The sequence below is a fragment of the Cebus imitator genome, unplaced genomic scaffold, assembly GCF_001604975.1.
Source record: "Cebus imitator isolate Cc_AM_T3 unplaced genomic scaffold, Cebus_imitator-1.0 Scaffold568, whole genome shotgun sequence".
In the NCBI taxonomy this organism is placed as follows: domain Eukaryota; kingdom Metazoa; phylum Chordata; class Mammalia; order Primates; family Cebidae; genus Cebus; species Cebus imitator.
This window is the reverse complement of record NW_016107883.1, coordinates 1,570,584-1,591,372: the sequence shown is the minus strand read 5'-3', so window position 1 is coordinate 1,591,372 and position 20,789 is coordinate 1,570,584. Positions and strand designations below refer to the sequence as shown.

Below are 20,789 nucleotides of genomic sequence, written 5' to 3'. Positions count from 1 at the left end.
CATCTCTATTACCTACATATAATGTATAGAGTGAAATGTAATAAACATAAATTTTTAAAAATCAACTTATTCCTTCATTAAAACAGAGGCATACTTAAGGATTAACATAAACTTGCCTTACATATTAAGTTTCAATGTTGGCACATTATTCTGTGGAGAAATGAATGGCGAACTGTACCTTAAAATACTAAATGTGTTGGGAGCGGTGGTTCACGCATGTAATCCCAGCACCTGGGGAGCCTGAAGTGGGTGGATCACTTGAGGTCAGAGTTTCAGACCAGCCTGACTGATATCGTGAAACCCAGTCTCTACCAAAAATACAAAAATTAGCCAGGCAAGGTGGTGTGCATCTGTTAATCCCGGCTGCTTTGGGGGCTGAGGCAGGAGAATTGCTTGAACCTAAGAGGTAGAGGTTGCAGTGAGCCAAGATTGCACCACTGCATTTCCAATTTGGGTGACAGAGCAAGACTCTGTCTCAAAAAAATTAAAATAAAATAAAAAATAAAAAAAAAACCAAATGTGAGGTATCACATCACATGAGCCTCTAACTTACCAACATATTGTCTTCAGAATATCAAATTATTTATGTTTATCAAGATACAATAAGAAGAATGAAAAGACTTGCCACAAGGTGAAACATATTACATATATGACCAACATGGGACTAATATCCAGAATATATGAACTTCTACAAATGAATAAGAAAAGCCAAACAACCCACTGTACACACAGGTAAAAGCTTGAACTAGAGACATTATAAAAGAGAAAATCCAAAGGCCTAATACAAATATGAAAAGATGTTCAACCTGATTAGTACATGGGGACACACGAATTAAAGCTATAAGTAGGTATCAATACACATCCACCAGATCGGTAAAATTTTTGAAGTCTAACAATACAAAGCAGTGGTAAGGATCTAGAGCAATGGAAAAGTTCATATATATTGGCAGGAATGTAAACTTGGTAACGGCACTTTGAGAATTAGTTGACATCTTCACGTAAAGTTGGAAATATATACATATATCCTATCACCTAGCAATTTTACTTTTAGCTTTATACCCTAGAAAAATTCAAGTACATATGCACAGGGATAGGTATACCAGAATATCCATAACAGCACTGTTCACAATTTCCCCAAACATTGCATGCACAGAATGGATAAACTGTGGTATGCTCATACAACGGAATACTGTATAATGATGGAAATGAATGAACTAGATACATCAGCATGGATAAATCCCATAAAAGTAAGTGTTGAGCAACACAAGCGAGACACAAAAGAATATACGTAGAATGATTCTAGTCATATAAAAACAGCCACATTGAGATGAACTTGTTTAGGGATACCTGCATAGAAGGTAAAATTATAAAGAAAAGTAAAGACACTATTATGCATGCAAGGAGAGTGGTCACCTCCAGGGTTGTGACCAGGGAGGGGCACAAAGGGGGATTCTGAAAAGCCAGAAATGTTCTATTTCATGACCTGCATGGTTTTTATATGTATGTTCACTTTATCATTATCCTTTAAATTGTTCAGTTCTGTTTGTGCATTTTTGCATATATATTTCGCATTTTGAAAAATTTAGAAAGTTTGACATAAATCGGATGTTTATATTTAGGAATACATTTTATCTATAGAAATAAGATGATAAGTAACATTTAATCAGATTGGTCCATAACTTTCATTTAGGAAATATAAGTATGGTACATTTCAATAAAAATAATATAGAATAAATATTTTGGGGCCAAAATTGATACAAAGAAGGAAAAACAGAAAGGAAGATGAACTTCAAGGCCAAGCTCAAACTTCGCTTCTGAAATAAAAATCTTCTCTGGTTTCCAGGCTAAATTTATCTTTCAAAGTAAGTATGCTTCGGGTATAAAATGTAACATATTGGGTGGTAAGTGTGTATCTCATGTGGCACATTTATCTTTGTAACTTCTCTGATGGCTAGCACAACTGGCTTAAAGGAAGTGCTAAGTACAACTGTCTCACTTCATAAATACATATAGCATGTACGTAGCCACCCTATCATCACATACTATCACATATTATCAATTGGGGTGCGAACTCAGAAGACTGGGCAAAACCAGAAGCTGTTTTGATATATTCTGAATCTCCGCAGTATCTGGTCATCAGTGGACACAGTGAAATTTTGTTGAATAAAACAATAAATTCAGTGTACCAATATACTTGAAATAATTTTCTATTCTCCCTCATTTCATTCTTTGGTGTTAACAAAGCTTTCTGTTTGGGCATGTGTTAGTGGTTGTTCCTACTAGTTTGCCCTCCAAACAACAACAAATTTTGTGGTTTGGACTTCATATTCCCGTTGGCAGTATTGTCTTAAATTTAAATGTCTGAGAATATATTCTAGAAGTCTTTTTCTTTTGAGATTTTTAAAGAATATTTTAATAAATGCAATAAACATTCCCCTTTAAGAGTCTGTGTGGAAAAGGGCCTAAGAATTGTGACTGTTCTCATTTTGGGGGTGGTGGGATGAAGTGGGGTGGGGAGGTGAAATAAGTTACAGATTTCAGGTTCCATGATTTGAAGTACCTCTCTTTAACAAACTACACCCACTCCATATGCCTTTAAATTATTTAATATGAAGAATTTTTCTTTTCTCAAACAATAATCTGAAATGTCTCAAAATTGAGCACATTCAGGCTAATAGCACAGCAGAGAAAGATCTGAGCAGGAAACCGAAGTGCTGTGTGTGTTTATTTCATCACCATATCCTCTATATCTACAATAGCGCCTGGCACATGGTAGAACCTCAAAAAATGCCTGATAAATTAATTAGTAAATAAGATAAAAAGAAAACCTACATGGAAATCCCAAGTAAAGGAAAAGATAATGAATTTTTAATACCTTCTGTTGCTCATTAAGTCAATCTGTTTTCCATGTGCAAATGAGGAACAGCAAATAGTAAGTGAAACTTTAAAAACTCTATTCTTGCAGAAAGGACGCTAGCTAGCAGGAGACGCTAGCTAGCAGGAGACGGTACAGACATAGCAAAAGATAGAGCCTGGGTTTTCCTCCAGCACATGATAACATTCAGAGAGGTGTAAGAGTCCTTGCAGTTGCCACAGGGCAGAGAACAATGTATATAGGAGCATTCACAAAGCATTCCTTAGCCAGGATCAGCAATCAGCAGGGGTCATGCAGACAGCATCCCTCCTGAAATTCTAGTTAATGTGTACAACTCTCTGCAATTAGTAATTTCTAAAAGAACTAACAGGAGTCTTTAAAGAAAGAAAAGACTACCTGAACATTCTGAATATGTAAGAGTCATTTTTTTTTTTTTTTAGACAGATTTGCCTCTGTTGCCCAGACTAGAGTGCAGTGGCGTGATCTAGACTCACTGCAACCTCTGCCACCCAGGTTCAAGCGATTCTCCTGCCTCAGCCTCCCGAGTAGCTGGGACTACAGGCATGTGCCCCCATGCCAGGTGATTTTTTTGTATTTTTAGTAAAGATGGGGTTTTACTGTGTTAGCCAGGATGGTCTCAATCTCCTGATCTCGTGATCTGCCCCCCTCATCTTCCCAAAGTTCTGGGATTACAGGCATGAGCCACTGCACCTGGCTAAGACTCAATTTTAAGTTCCTACAAATGGGAGAGACTGAAAACGAACTGCCAGCCTGATACAAAAACATGAGTGCTCAACACAACCATGGCCATATCTGCATGGGACATGGCGGAAGAAGAATGGGAAGGTTGATTAGTAGTGGGGCAAGGGTTTGGTTGAAAATAGAAGTGGACATCTGTCCTGGTCTGATCTATACAGTTCTGCATCTTCTTCTAGCAGTTTTCTCCCCAAAAGAAGACCTCTCAAGCCTAAGGCAGCCTGCCTGCTTAACTGGCATCTGCTACTGACCACTCCAGGAAGAAGCCCTGAGCCAAATGTTACATCCTCACTGTTTCACCACAAAGGATGTTCAAACTTGTTTCTCTTGACAAAGCCAGCTTTCTAGCAACAGGGAAGATCTCACCTAACACACCCGTGTATTCACCCACTCCCATCATCCATCCACCACATTGGTCTTAGCAGACAGGTTGGCAGTAGTCACCAGAAATAATGAGGTGGCACTAAACTGTCAAGTAGGTGAAACCCAAGCAAGAATTTTCAATCCAAGCAAGATCACAAAAAAGAGTTACATTTCCCTACTTGACTGCTCAAAAAGATCTTTCCAAGAATTCTATGTTATGGCCACAGATGACATTGTTATTTTATACCACAGCACATAAAGTAAAGGAAGCTCCAGCTAAAGCAAAGCCACAACTTCAAAGCCACCTCCAGCCTGCCTCACCTACTCTAGATTGCTATGGCTCCAGAGGCTCCAGTCTAGCAAATTTTTGCTTAAAGATTTTTTGTTTGTTTGTTTTTTGAGACAGGGTTTCACTTCAGGCTGGAATACAGTGGTACAATTACAGCTCACTGAATTCTCAATCTTCTGGGCTCAAGCAATCCTCCTACCTCAGCCTCCCTAGTAGCTGAGATTTAAGACGTGTGCCATCATGCTTGGCTAATTTGTGTGTGTGTGTGTGTGTGTGTATATATATATATATATATATATATATATATATATATATATATATACTGTAGAGATAGGTTTCACCATTTGCCCAGGCTGGTCTTGAACTCCTAGACTCAGTTAATCCATTCATCTTGGCCTCTCAAATAGGATTACAGGTGCAAGCCACCATGCCCAACGCCTTCTGCTTAAAGTTTTTAAGTTTATTTTCATGCCTACCAGAAAAGCTTGCCTCCAGGTACCACACTCCCAATATCACTTCTAGTCATCCTGGAACTCAATTTTGAAGAACAAAATTTCCCATTCCCTGTTTCCCCTACCATTAGTTTTGACAAGGTGGATTCAATCATTTCATTTTGTATGAAAATAACTTTTTCTCTTTAATTGATACAGAAGGAAAAAAGTGTAAGTGATATGTCAAAAGGTCTGTGCAAAACACTCCGGTAAAATCCTTGCCCTGAAAGCTACCACCTCTCTACCTGCAGCCTCCCAGCTTTGCTCTCCCTTTCCCTCCCTTCATGCCGTCTTACTTCTTGTACCCCTTCCCCTGGCAGATCTGTAAGTGTACTCACTTGAGTCTTGTTTGCCTTGGACTGTTTCCAGCTTATCCACTTTAACATCTTGGTTTGCTCTCAGATTTGCTTTCTCCTTCCACCAAAATTTTAATAATGAAATAGATTTCAGTTTGAGTTGCCCGGTGGCGGGGCTGAACTGGTTCTGGCAGCTCAGTCCTCCCAGGCATCTCTGAAGCAGGGATAAGCCTTGCCACATTCCAGTGCTCACTGCCAAGCTCTCAGAACCCAACCAGAGTTTGCTTGAGAGGCTGGAAGACTCTGTCTAGGGCAGAGTCACACTCCCACCAGGCTATGATGTGAGTCATGAGACTTGGCATCAATGAGTGTGTGATAGGGATTAATACTTGCCACATGCCAACCCTGGAGCCCCTGGATTGGGCTATAGAACCACTTTGTAATTTACTTTGGGTTGCCATGGATTTGCTGGGGCAGAGTGGGAGGCAATACAAGGACATTCAGTGTAGGGGGTGAGAGGGTAATATTAGTGTTGGCTTTCTGCTGAAAGGCTAAACAAACTGAACTATCAAGGTTACTACCAAAGTACCATTTTTAATCCAATTTACCAGGAAGGAGACTGACTTGGTTTTGAATCTTATGTCTGCCGTTAAGTGGCTCTATGACTCTGGGCAAGTCACTTTGTTTTTTTTTAAATAGAATGACGGAAGAGGGCTAGATGATCTCTGAGGTTCCTTTCCTCCCTAAGATTCCATGATTTCAAATTCCAAACACTCTGAATCAGATCTAGTCTCTGGTTACCCTTGTAGCTATCACATATATAGATCTATTTAATCTACTGGCAAATCACCTTTTCCAGTGTCCCTATTTCTGTAACAAATAGTTGTATAAACCTGAAACAATTTTTTTTAATGCAGATCCAAGTGCTTTGAGTACCACAAGAGCACTTCCGAGGTTTCCTGCAAGCTGCCTGTGTTCAGCAAACTACTTACTGGCTGCCATATTTTATGAAACTGATTTGCTTTTGCAGACGATTGGCAATTTTAAGGATGGGTTTTTTGAGGGAGGTTTTCAAGCTATGGAATATAAATCAAAATATTAAGTAAAATAATGCTGATATGAAATATTTTGCCCTGTGAGCCTAGGTTGTGCTTTTTAGCAAAGTATATTTTATACCCTTTGGTGGTATGCAACAGCTGGAAGCCAGTCATTTATTTGAGAAACTTTCACTTAGAGGAAAACCTGTGACTTCAGTTCCTCACACTTTATCAATTTGTTCTGAAAGGCCCACACATTTGTACTGTGTTGAATGTCTCTGAGGAAAGGATGGTGTTGTGCTTCTGGGAGGTGAGAGGGCAGCCAGAGGCGGGGAGCTGCAGGCATCCCGAGAACCAAGAAATCCTCTCCTTTTTGTTGCCCCCTGCTCCCCCTCCTCCTCCTCCTCCAGCCACCTGCCCACCACAGATAAAAGTAACAAAGGATCTACACTAGGAAGAAAGTTTTTTTCAAATCTAGCCCTGGACTTGAATTATGAAGAAAGCTAAAAAAAAAAAAAAAAAAAAAATCACAATTTGGGCTTAGAGTAGAGATGGTATTTTTCCTACGTTAGAGTGGCTATTGAATCCTTAAGAAAAATCAGCTATCAGGGATTCATCTAGCAATTCTAATCCTATATGCTATCAAGTATGGGATGTGACTGAGACTCAAGATTACGCAGCTATATTATAAAGCCCAAGTTTAGATTTCAGATATATCCACCCCAGGACCTGGTAACAGGAAGTACAATTACATACACTTTTCAGGTATTTATTTAAGGGTTTGAAGTATTTTGTTACTAAATGGGAGGCAGCATAGTATCTCCCTAATGAGAAACATTTCATGGCCCCCCTCCAGCCCCACTGAGACAAAGGGCAGAGTAACAGAAGTGCTGAGGACTTCTTTCCAGAGACCTATCCCATTTTTCCTGCCTTTAAGATAGCACATTTAATGGGCTGGAGCTCCAGTGTGTGGTGTCACTGCCCGGGGACCACAGCTAAACCTAACATGCTGTCACAGTGACATGCTGGAGACCCAGTCTTGGGTGGACCATCTTGATGGTTTTTAAGGATCTGTCAAGTGAAAAATATTACCATGTGAACTGCTAAGATTTTTATCAATCCTGCTGCTGCTGAGTCTCCACATTTCCAGAGGTTTGGTTTTCTCTTCAGTGGCAAAACACAGTAGTCTGTGACCCCTTGAAACTCTACGGAGCATGTTGCTGCCTGTTTTCTTGCAGAGGAGTGCCCTGCAGTCCCCTGAGCAGTGACCTATCCCAGGTCTTCTGTGCACTTTCATATAGGATCTCGGCTAGTCCTTCAACATCCCAGGAAGTAGAAATCACTGCCTTCATTGTACAGATGAGGAGATGGAGTTATGAAGTGATTAAAGGACCAGTCAGGTCATGCAGTTGGTACCCAGTTTGGGATTGAATCCATATCTGATCTCAAAACCCAACCCCTTTCTTCTATATCATATTTCCTCACTGAAGCAGACACTACTGGCAGCCCAACCAGATCCCTTTCCCTGCCAGGGTACCCATGTCCCAGCTCATGTGCCTGTTGGCTGTTCACAGCTTAACAACTGACACAAAAGGTTGGCCTCCTTAACTCAAGGCAGGACAAACTCCATGCAATTCCTATTGCAGAGCTCTGGGAGGGACTAGCCCTCACTCCTTTCCCACTGGACCTTGCTTTCCTTTCCTCTTTTCCCCCTCAGGAACACATCCTCAAAGCACATGCATTGGAATCTCAGTTGAAGACTGCTTTTAGGGGATGGGACCTAGGGTGCTTTCTTTTCAGCTTCGAGTTGTCCTAACTCCAACCCTATTTTCTGGGGGGGGGGGTTTGTTTTCTTTTGTTTTGTATTTTTTTTTCCTATTTGTGAACCCATTTAAATAAAGACATTCCATTTTTACCTCAGTCATCTGTTCTCCATAAGCACTAATCCCTACAGGGAAAATAATTTCTTACATCTAATTCAAGTCCTTTCAGTTGCAGCATTAGCCCACTTTTTCTCAGAAGAAAAACCAAACAGTCTTTTATCAATGATGCAATTAGCAGAAGACTAGAAATGGCCATCCTTTCTCTTTCTGGTTTTCTACACATCAGAATATAAGCTGGAAGATGGCAGGGCCTCTTCTCTTTACTGCTGTACTCCTAGCAGGGAGAAAAGCACCTGCTGTAGAGTAGGTAGGGCCTCTGCACAGTTCATGAACGAAGTAGGTGGGAATACGCCAACACAGGAACTAGGCATTCCCCAGTGTAGAGAGTAATTCTTCTCTCTGGCTACTGCCCTTGCATCTAGTGGCCTCCCAGTGTGCAGATGCTGAAACTGTCAGTTCTGATGAATTAGGTAAAGCTCTACAGGAAGTCTTCTCTCAGAAGGCTCCTGCAGCCAGGCTGCACTGCCTCTTGTTAACTGGCATCATGCTATGGCTTGTTATTAAAGTAGCAGTGACAATACAGGAATCCTTTGAATTTTTCCTTAGTTGGACCCTTACCATCTCTGACCCAAGCGTTCCTTCCCAATTGGTAAAACAAAATCTTGGTCATGACCCGATGCATTGATATGATAATTCAAGGTTTAAAGACCACTGGGTTATCTCTGAAAACATCCAGCGTTTCCAGGTATTTCCCCGTTCTTCTTTAGCATATCACTATTATCAGCCCACATTGCACCTCAGCTCACATTAGCTTGCTACTTAAGTTCCTCTTCAAACCACATACCAGCCTGAGAGGTTTCAGCAGTGTTCCTTCCCTTACAATTTTTTCAGAGAAGAGTACCAGCAAGTCAATTTCACTTCAATTTCCCACTCTCCAGCCAACCTGGACATGTCTGGAAATTTATAGTGATTTTTGGATGGAGAGTATCCGTACTGGGATAGGCTTGTATTGTTCCATTCAGTAAGCATTTATTTTATGTTTCTGGCACGCCTAGGCTAAATGGCAAATGCATGCACTGGAACTATTACAGTGCAGATGATTGCTTTTCTACCATTAGCTGGAAATGATTCAGAAGATATCCATCATGTTAAACAACAAGATATTTGGCTGTCACCTCATTACTCAGCCCTGCTTAACTAGAATTCTATAATTCTAGATTTCTCCTAAGTGTGACTGCAAAGCCCCAAGATTTATACACATATAGTCAAAAGACTATTCACAGTAGAATGACCTGTTCAGAAAACTGTGAACTGACTCCTGCACAGAATAGGGAGGAGCTCAGACCACCATGGACCAAAGTAAGCACACCTGTTTGCCCCTTAGGGCGCTACCGATTTTGCATTAGACGGGTGTAAGGTGGAATCTAATTATATAGACCCATTTAAGTGCTGAACAAAAGCAACCCTGGGAAAGCTACTATTGCCATTTTAAAGCAACCAAATTGTGTTGTCAGTCTTTATTGTAGGATTAAGAATATTACACTGTGTTCTCATCAAGAGAGGATTTACAGCATAAGAAAACAGTTCAGCTTTTCTCCTATAGAGAAAAGCAGTTGGATTTCCTTCCCTGGGGATGTTAAAGAAAATTCAGACAAGGAGGTTTCCAAGTTACAGACCTTAGGTGAGAAATGAGGAGGAGTGTTGGGCATTAGTCTTCTGTTCCCAATCTTGTCTTTTTAACAAGAATCTGGATGAAGCTACAGAAGATGCATTTATCCAGTAATGTAGACAGATATGGCTAACACACTGGACAAGATAACTTGTATTCAGTACATGCTAGAACGCTGAGATGGAACTAAATAAGGTAAAATCTAATAGACATAAAGCAGTCCTACACTCAGGTTACTAAGTCACCTGGCTGAATAAGAGCAGGCCATAAAAAAGGGCATGGAGATTTTATGAGCCAGCACTGGACACACATGCTAAACATGGTGCATCATTTTAGGAAGGATCTGCACATAGCAGCTAGACCTAGAACAAGGAGCTATGTTTACATTAGTTAGAATACATCTGTAGTATTATGTACCTTTTAGATGTATTTACATTTAAATGTATTTATAAAACTCATTTTATATAGACATTACACACTAGAGTAAATCTAGGTGAAGGCAACCAGGATGTGTAAGCATCTGAAAAACATACAAATATGAGAAACAGCCACAGAAACTGAGGACTTCTAAACAGATGATTTGGAGAAAAGATGTGACAAGTATCTTTCAATGCGTAAAGCCTTAAGGGCTGCCACTGGCAAAATGTGGTACAATTTGAGCATTAGAATTAATACCTGATAGTAATATACTATAACTAATTAAAAAATAAAATAACCCATGCGCCAGTGCTAACAGCAAATATCTAAACCTTAGATTCTAAAGGCTAGCAGATGGAAAAGAGAGTAAAGTTCTTTTTAATAGACAGTTGAAGCGACATCACTTTAGGTCTAGTACAGAGAAGAACCTGCTGACAGTTAATAAACAATAAAACCACAGGGCAGAAGTAACTCAAGCATTTTTAAAGATCCTCACAGTCTGCTAAATAATTGTGCGCTTTTATTCATAGAATATAAACCTTTGCTTCTCCTCTAGTAAGAGTGGGAATTAACATTTACTGAATGTTTAATGGTTATCAAGCAAATATTTTACATAATCTTTCCAATAACTCAGTGAGATAAGTATTATTATCTTTGCTTTAGAGAAAAACAAAGGTGCAGTAACCTATCCAGTGTGACATAGATAGTGTCAGAGCTGGGATTTGAACCTAGGTATACTGAACTCCTTCAATATACCTAGGAGTTCAATATGCCTAGGTTATGTACCATAGCATATATAACACACATGGAATGGTTGCAGGAGACCCTGGAGCTGCCACAGCTCCTCAAGTTGGTGTGTCATGGCCCCTTAATGGTTATGCTTTCCTTATCTACTTGGCCAGAAAGGGAAACTATTACTGCCATTCCTCTGGATTGTAAGAGGAAGACTGAGGTACTCTTCTAAAAGTCTATTGTTAGATGAGTCTGAATTGGGTGAGATGTCTCCTTCCCCTCCCCTCCCACAGCCACCCTTGTTTGCCCTTCTGTTGAATATGAGTCAGTTTACCTGAATCAGTCCACTTTGTTATCTTCTTTTTCAGAGACTGTTTACCTGACCACTTAGGAACCAGGATTCCCTGGCCATCTACTATAGTTAGGGGAAAGCCTGACACCGCTGATAACATCTACAAATTCAAACATACCAATGAGTGATTTCACGGATGAAGGAAAAGTGCAGTCATAGAAGACACATGGCTGTCCTGTTGTCACTGTTTTGTGTTAGAAGAGTAAGAACATTTAAATTACAGTGCATAGTCCTAGACTGATTGTCCCATTATTTTAAAGTGTGACTAAGTCTAAGGAACTTTCTAGGTTTTGTGTATACACACAACATAGAATCTTCTGACCTTCTGCTCATGTCTCCTAAGGCCAGAGAAGGTAGTTGGGATTTAATCTTTCTTTAGCAGATGTAACAATAAAATATTCATATATCTGTTTGTTTTTAGACCACTGGGTTTAGCTGCCTCTTAATCCTGAAGTTTCCTGAGACCAGTCACTTTGTCCCCTCTATTGATCCATTTCACAAGTATATCCTGAGCCCTTATGTGCTGCATGTCAGGAGTACATCAATGAAACAGACAGACACAGCTCTTGCCTTCATTAGGGCTCAATGACCTGGCTCTAGAGACAGACATGAAACAAAAAATTATACAAGCAGAGATTCACACTCAACAAATAGTCCACATCTCTCTACAGCAACCAGCACAGAGCTTGGCACATGATAGGTGCTTCTACACAGATATGTGAGTGTTTATGCAACATATGCAGAAAAACTGACCAGCTGAGTTCATCCTAGCATCAAGAACTCAACGCTTTGAGTTTCAGAGTGGGGAAAAACATGAAAAATCAGGAGATCTGCGTTCTAGTTCCTGCCTTCCCACTAACTACTAGAATTTTCTTGGGTGAGTCACTTAGTTTCTCTGAGCCTGCTTCCTTACTTGCAGAATAAGGTCTAAGTACCAGGACCCCTCATTAAAAGTAAAATGGCTAGCCCAGGTTCACCTACCTTGCCAGAAAGACAAGGAATAGCTGAAGCTGAGGTCTTTCTTAAACAAATGGCTCTAGCATAGGGGTCTGTGTCAAAGTTAGCTGCTGGGAAGATGGATTGGCATCTGGAAGGGATGAATCCCCTGGACCATGACACTAATAGTCCATGTCTGAACATGGGAAACAGTACACTTGACTTACCACCCACTGACTATTTAAAGAGGAACACGTTTTATACACTAGGAACACTAGGTTACATTTCTAGACAACAGGTCAGAGGAGACAGGAAATTACAGAAATGTTTTCTGTTTGTATGTTTTTACAAGTGGAAAAAAAACTAATTTTCCATCCACTCCGATAGTCAGTAGAAAATGGCTTAAAAACTTAAGGGCAGTTGTCAGAACTACCTTGAAATAACCTTGAGCACTAGTCTAAAGCATGATTAGGGTGATTTGGCACCATCATTTCAGCAAGTTAGGGGCACAGTCCCCACACTAAGGTCTCAATGTTTTTTTTTCTCCCAGCAAAAAAAAAAAAAAAAAATCCTAATGAATGCAGATCATCTTTAAAAGAAATACCTATAACTTAGAAAACTAAAATGAAGCAATGACACAGCCAGCTGTCTGAGCCTGAAGGAGCAGGCCAAAATACTAGGTCTGGATAAACTAGGGACAAATAATCTTTGGAAACCCAGAACTTAATAATATCACTAATACACAGCAAAACATCATCTCATACTCTTTGGATTCTCGAGTAAGCAAAGGAGGGTAGGCTCAGACATGGACCCTTTCTTCCCTCTGCTACAAATTCCGGCGGTTGCATTCCTCAACTAGCTGGGGCAAATACACAGAAGCTTTGCTACAGTTTCTTGTCGTTTGCTTTCCCATCAGAGCTACTAACTTTTGCTTACTTGCTCCAAAATGTTAGAAAGCAAGTGGTCAGGCTTTCTTACACAACAACTACATCCTTCATATACAACTGTCTGGTCGTCCTGTCTCTCAGCAACTGAGCCCCAGTAATCTGGCCAGAGGAAAGCATCATTTCCATTAGAGTCCCTTTGGCCATTTCCCAAACCATTAATTTTGGCCTAACTTTGAGATGAGCTCTTCTCAAATCATTGTAAATTGAGCCAACCATAGCCACTAAGGTCTCAGGACACTATTCCAACTCAACCTCCCTGAGATCCATCCTCCAAGAAGGCATAACAGCCCAAGAAGCCCAGGTGGGGCATCTCAGAAGGAGAAGAAACCTAGACTCCTTTACTACTCAGCCTTTCTACTTCTGTTAAACTCTCCCAATGTCAGAGGTCAGCCTCAACCACCACAGTCTTCCATCCCCTCAGACCAGATCTCATGCTGGGACATACCTCCTCCAGCCCTGTTCTTTCCCTCTTGGATGGCATAAAGAGACAACTGGCTCCCGAAGGTAGGATCCATAGTGAGAGAAATTCTCTAGGGGTCCCTCTCCAGGGGTGGTTGAGTCAACAAGGAGTCTCAGGGGAAGGAAGGTTAGGACTTTGTCCTACCTTGTCACTGTCCACTGTGTTCTGAGAGGTCCTAGAAGCAATGGAGATGGTGTCTGGTTGGCTGCTCCCATCCCCCTGGCTGTCAATATCCTCCACTCCATCCCTGCAGGAAGAAGAGAAAAAAAACAGGGGTGGGGGTGGGGGGAACCACTGTGGGTTTAGAGCTCACAAGGATTTCCGGCTGGATGGGCAGAGCAGCGCCTCAGTACTTTCTAGCAGGGATTTGTCTAAAATTATCCTGCTAAAGAGAATGGCCCTATGTGATTTTCAGTGATGTCACTTCTTGCACTTAGTAAACACATAATCACTACGTTGATAACTAAATGTAAAATGACCCTCTTCCCCAAAACTTCTCCAGCCTATGCTGCAGAAGGGGTGTATGTATATGTGAAAAAGAAATATATATATGTGTGTGTGTGTGTGTGTGTGTGTGTATATTTTTTTTTTATTTATATATTACATATTTATATATTTATATTACTGGGAATGGGTCTGTAATAGGCAGTAGGAAGATATATATCCTACTTAGAGCCTAGGCATCTAACCAGGTGATTAGGTCATTTCCAATAATCACAAGTTCAGGGTATTCAAGTTTTTGTACATACTGTAATTAGGATGAGGGTTCATTTACAGCTGGCCTATAGAGAAAACAGAAGTGATAAGATTTATTTCTTTTATTTTTATTTTTTGAACGGAGTCTCATTCTGTCACCTAGGCTGGAGTGCAGTGGTGTGATCTTGTCTCACTGCAACTTTTGCCTTCCAGGTTCAAGCAATTCTTCTGCCTCAGCCTCCCAAGTACCTAGGATTCCAGGCACCTGCCATCGTGCCCAGCTAATTTTTGTATTTTTTTGTGGAGACGGGGTTTCACCCTGTTGGCCAGGGTGGTCTCAAACTCCTGACCTCAGGTGATCCACCCACCTTGGCCTCCCAAAGTGCTGGGATTACAGGTGTGAGCCACTGCACCTGGCCAAGATTTCTTTTAAACTTGTGTTTCTTCTGTTCAAGAAAACAGATTGAGTGGAATATTGCCTCCAGGGAATATTATCATTGAGAAATTCCTGATATTGGACCCTCAACTCCTGGGTGTGGAGGAGGAATTTATTGCCTTCCTCTGGGTGAGTTTCAAGGATCTCATGCATATTTATAATGACTTCTTATCAATACAGAAGGCCAAGGCATTTTCTCAAAGATTGGAGAACAGTCACAGGTTCCACAGCAGCTTTGGAGCCAGCTGTGCTTCTGACTGTCAGCTAAGAGTCTCCTGAGTGCGCTCCTGGCATTTAGACCCCTTGCTGGGCCCTGTATCATACAGCTGTCCCACTCCCATGTTCTTTCAGCTCTCCAGCTGTAGAACTGTGCCCCCATCCTATACTGAGCCCACAGCCATGGCCAGGAAGGACTGGATGTCTGGAAACTAATGAAGGCTGCAAGGCCTGTTCCTGGAAAAGCTGGTGGCAATGTAGGGTTGGGGTTGGGTGAATTAGCACAGGAAATGACAGCTCTTCTCATGGGTGCTTTTACAAAAGACACCCTGATGATATTTGTGGAGAAGTAATGGCATCAGGGAACAAGAAAACTGACAGCCTGAGAATCCTACCAAATGAACAAGGTGACACAAATAACGAATTCACCTCAAAGGGTCTAAATGGTTATGCTCTGGTGTATGTGTGAGTGTATGCAGATGTGTGTGTATGCAAATACCCATGCATGTACACATGTATACACACAATGTCTATTCACCATAAAAAGTATTTTCACCCACCCAGAACACTTCTAAGTCAACTGCTCTCTCACCATCATTTGTGGGCTTAGGAAATGCCAATTTATTTTGCTAACATAAGCCACACATTCATAGGAAGGAAAATCTGCTGTAAAAAGAATTTATGTGACGCATTTCAAAACCAAAAATAAAGGACTTTTAGATCATCTGTTGTTTTGGATTATCTGGGCGAGCGCTCCCCACCATGTGTAGACAGTTAAGAGCTGGCTGTACTTTCTGCTTCCCACTATTATGGCCCATTGTGGGCTCTTCTGGTCTACTCCAGATGAAGCCACTTCTGGGGATGTGGGGAGCCCACCTAGGAGTGTAGGTAGCATTCCCCAACCAATGCACTCCTCTATAAACTGTCTCCATATCCAGGAACCTAAGCTACTGGAATTAAAGACTGCCTGGCTATTCTCTGAAGAGTATGCCAAGGTTTCTCACCCACCCATCAAATGACAAGAGAAAAGGTGAGAGCAGAGAAAAGGGCATTTCCAAGATATTCCATTTCCATGTTCTAGAAATGCTCAAACTCTCCTACTATAGGAAAAAGAGGCTATTGCAGGGTAATTGACCCTAGTGAGCCTCACCTGAGTATCCTCTCTGTGGTCCTAGACCATAATTTCTTTATAACTGTTTCCTTTCTAACTTCTTTATTAAAGTAGGAATTCCCTGAAGCATGACCTATCTCCACTGCCAGACTTTAGTCCACCCCCTCCTTACCTGGACTCTGGACATAGACAACTTAAGTCAAAATGACTCTTCCCCCAGAATAGTTATAATTTGCCCATGCAACACTGAGGAGGTGGCCTTATCCTGGTCATGCAGGTCCCGGGGCTTCTGCCCCATGGAAGTTTCTCTACCATAGTCACACCCTTCTTTTGGCTACCACCTCACTCAGGACTGCTGCTGCTTCATAGGCCCTTAAATGGCTCCCTACCCTGCTTGTCCTGGTTGGTGTCTAAGGGTGAACTAAATCCTCCAGATTTATTCCATTCATGTACAGGGGAGGAAGGAAGAACCTGTTACCACCAATGACCATCTCTGCCAGAACTCTGGGCTTTTTTCTTCTTCAAAATTTATGTGAAGTTTTTGTATGCTTTCTTCAGAAGTGTCCCCCAAAAGAGTTATTATAAATGTAGGTGTCACATGGAGACTTGGGAAAGAAATACTTAAGAAGTCATCCACGGGTTTAGCAGAAACTGGGATTCAGAAAGGTCCAGAAAGATATAAGAAATATGTCCTCTTCTGCCCAATGACATTGCTTATTATAGGTGAGTGGATGTGAGGTCTCTGTGGGGGTTGCAGTAAGAGCTGCAATGAAACCACCACCCCACACATTACAGTACACAAAGCCCTTTCACTATCTAATATCTAGCCAGCCCAGAGAGTTATTCCACTCTAGGGCTCATCTCAAGTTCCCTTTCTTTGAATTCTTATAGAATTTATGGTCCCTATAGGTGGTTCTGGTCTATTTCATGTGTGAGACATGACTATTAGATGGCTCTTAAGGGAACTGACTCATCTTATACTTCCTTTTATCTTGCAGCACCTAGCAGAGTGTTTATTAAATAAGAGGTGCTCAATGTAGCCCTGCTGAATTTGACACTGGTGAGATGCTTAAAGATGAAATGACTCATCCTAGGTGGAACTCACAGGCCTTCCTGGAGAGTGCCACTGTGCAGGGCACATTCCCCTCCAGAAGCAAATGTTCATCCCATTCCCGTACCCAGAGGCCTGGGAGGCAGGCAGTGCTGGAGGGAGAGGCGCTGGTTACCTCTTACTATTGTTCCTCTGTTTGGCTGGTGTTTTGGGGAGCTGAAGTGGCTCCTTTAAAGCTCCTTTCAGGTGAATGATCCTTTCTTGAATCACCTCTCGAATGTTCTTGATCCACTCCTGCTTGGTTTCAATGTTGGAGGCCTGGAGTGCCACAGGGAGAAAGACTGAGAACCCCAACTCCCATCATCTTGCCAAAAACAGTTCTCAACCCTCCACCAGCAGTCTTCATCCATTATTTTCAAGGATTCCAAATGTTTGGGGAACATTTCATAAGTATGAAATGTTTTCATTTCATACTTATGACTTTTCAATACCAGAAACAGGCTTCTTCAACTCCCAGGGCAGTGCTCTGACCTCAAGACTCAATGCAGAATTACTTGTACGGGAGTAACTGTCAAAGTATTTCATAACCCATAAAGCACTGACCAATCCTGATATCTGCCCTGGAGCTGGAACAGTATCTGGAGGTTCCCCCAGGACAGGGATTAACACTTGGGTTGCTAGGTCCTGGGAAGTTCTAGTGGGCACTGGGAGAGGCAGTATCTACTTTCCAATCAGTATGGATATATGTCAGGATGTTCACCTAGCATGGATACACAAACTTGTACTGACTAGGAGTCAACCCTGGGTTTGTGGCAAGCTAACTCTGCTAACTGAAGGCACTGCTATCATTTTATGATGATCCCATTTGTCTTGGTAGATTTTTTTTTCTGGTAATTCTGCCTCACAACAGGTAGCAGCTATGCTGGCAATTCAGAGTGAACAAGTATGAAGCTGTTGTTGGGGCTGGACCATCTTCTCCTTGGTGATGGGCACTTTCCTGACAAGTAAATGACTGCTGGGAGCTCTATTGTCTGCATGATCGCTGCTCAGCCACGCTAACATCACTGCTGCACCCCAGAGAGCTGCAATGACTCAAGGCCGTCCTCTGGTGAAAGGCCCCTCTTGACACTTCTCTCCATCATTATGGTCCCCATGCTAATGTGATTTACTAGAGGTTTAAGAATGTAGGTTCCCAGGGAATAAGATCCATATCCTGTACAGTTATCCCCCACCACACTAGGTACTATGCCTTCTATACAGAAGCTATTTAGGAAAAAATGTCAAATTAATGTGGAGCAAATCAAGGTGACTTTTGTCAAAGGGTCAGTTGTTCTTGCCATCTGAAGGAAGACATACGGACACAGCACAGTTTAAGTGGGTCTTGCTGAGGTAGCCCCGCAGGCCACTCCCTGCTTTCTTCCCTCTTTGTCACACGTGCATGCACTTGAGGAGATCATGCCTCTTTGAGATTCTGGGTGTACCTTTATGACAGAATTTATTTCTCAATACCCATGGGATGCTGCCATTCCCAAGTGAGGCCCATGGCTCAGTAGAGTCTCTGGGCCTTAACTTTCAGGCGTCAATTGCCCACCCCCCACCTTCTACTACCTCCAACCCTGGTCTTGTGCCTAGCAGAAAGCAGTACTTACTTTCAGCACTGTTTTATTGTCTGAGGATGGGGTGCGCCCAGACCACAAGGCAAATTTGCAGGGGTCGCCCTCCACGTGCTCGGTCACACCCAGCTCTGAGGTCTGTAGACAGGAAATGCCTGTGAGAGGCGGGGAAGGGGAGGGCAGTGGGGAAACTTAGGGCTGGGGTGGGAAGGGAAAGGCAACAAAGAGGAGAGGACCGAGGGAGGGGCTTCTGTCAATCAAACTTTAACAGATTGGATATTCTGTTCATCTACCCAGGATGGAAGGACCTACAGGCACGTGCCTGATTAGCAGGTACCAGGGAGGGAAGGTGAAGAGGGAGGTGCTAAAAGCAAACAGAAAGAAGAACTGTGAACTCTAAAATGCAGACGTGGGAGGTGAAGGGGGGTGCTTTCCAAATAGGAGACATTTTCATTTGTCCAGGATGGTTTTGGTGTGGAGGCTGGGGAGGAGATGAGATGAGTGTGTCCAGTTCCCTTCCTGCCCATGGGTTCTATGAAAGCAGGGAGTCTTGTCTTACCCCACCTGCCCCACCTACCAGTAGCTTGTTCTTGTAAACATATTTCGTGTGTCCTGTAGAGTCTTTGATCTCCTTGCTAAAAACCAAGGAGATCTCAAAGAGGAACAAGTGCCGCTCCCGCCCCTTCCGGATCAGCGACTTTGGGTCCCACACTTGAAAGGCATCCTGAAGAATCAACTCCCCCTGCACGTCCAGGTTCTCGTCGAACCCTGAAAAACACCCATTTCCATCCTGTGGAGATTCTCTACTGCCAATCAGGGACCATGTTCCACTCTCCTTTTGGAGAAAGGCCTCTCTTACTGTTAGTCCTCAGTTCCTACAGGGTTTCTCTCTCTCTGCTAACTCCAGAGACTCCTGAACACTTCCACAGGTATCTCTGAGAACTGCAATTAGATCTCTCCTGCCCAATTCCTGCACCATGACTTTAATGTACATAACCAATATTCATGGAATCTCCTGCAAAGGTCCTATGCAACCTCATATCCTCACACACTCACTGTTGGCTTCCTGCAAGGGCAGATCCCATGGCTCCTTTGTCCTCCACAGCTTTCTACTGTTCCTGACTTGCAGCTATGAGTGGGGCTGAGGACAAACACTGACTGACTGAGTGTCTTCAGCTCCTCTTTATCTGTCATTACCTTCTTTTTTTTTTTTTTTGGGAGACAAAGTCTTGCTCTGTTGCCCAGCTGGAGTACAGTGGCATGATCACAGCTCAGTGCAGCCTTGTACTCCCAGGTTCAAGTGATCCTCCTACCTTAGCCTCCCAGGTAGTTGGTCTATACATACGTGCTACCATGTCCAGCTAATTTTTGTGTTTTTTGTAGAGACAAGGTCTCCCTATGTTTCCCAGGCTGGTCTTGGGCTCAAGTGACCCTCCCACCTTGGCCTCCCAAAGTGCTAGGATTACAGGCGTGAGCCACTGTGCCTGGCCTGCCTTAATTCTTTTATTCTATTTCTAGAATTCCTCCCTTTGATTGCTTTGCACAAGCATTTAAGTTTATATTTACACCACTTTAAGTTTTTAAGAGAGGCTCTCAAATGTTAGTGTGCATAAGAATCACCTGGAAAGCTTATGAAAACATAGATTACTGCCCACCCCCAACCTCCCCAGATATTCTGATTCAGTAGGTGTGGGGCAAGTCCATAAATGTGCACTTCTGATAAGCTCCCAGGTGCTGGTGCTGCTGGTGGTAAACAAACCACGCATGGAGTAGATGGATCCAGAGCATAGGTCAGGGACTGACTAGAGGAGCTGGGTACTTGCAGAGGATGACATCCAGGTTGGGGTGGAGAGGGAGGCACAAACAGAGAGGAAAGGAGTGGAGAAACAGTGTCAATAGGAATACATTCAGATGGTTCCTGCTCAGTCTAGGGAAGGTAGTCAGGGCTCCTTTGCTCTAAGAATTGAGGCTTCTGGTGCTAAGGATGGTCCAGAAGTATGGAGACCAGATCAAGTCTCCTAAGGTGGTATTGGTGGTACTGGCAGAGTAGGATGAAGTCCAGAAGAGAAAAAAAACAGCCCATGTGCTTACATACTTGCAAGACTATACACATTTCCTTTAGCACGCATTAAAAATGTTAAATCTTTTTTTTTTTTTTTTTTT

At 42.3% G+C, this 20,789-nt stretch overlaps 1 protein-coding gene across 1 annotated transcript in view; it reads right to left on the bottom strand.

Moving 5' to 3' along the window:
- The window catches only part of KALRN (kalirin RhoGEF kinase), a 635,807-nt gene that overhangs the window by 216,145 nt on the left and 398,873 nt on the right, over positions 1–20,789 (bottom strand). Inside the window, exons 30-33 of the mRNA XM_037734035.1 lie at positions 19,204–19,394; positions 18,663–18,764; positions 17,189–17,331; positions 13,648–13,750 (exon numbers count right to left, since the gene is read on the bottom strand). Coding sequence (XP_037589963.1) covers positions 13,648–13,750; positions 17,189–17,331; positions 18,663–18,764; positions 19,204–19,394 — 539 coding nt within the window. The remainder of the gene's footprint in view (positions 1–13,647; positions 13,751–17,188; positions 17,332–18,662; positions 18,765–19,203; positions 19,395–20,789) is intronic.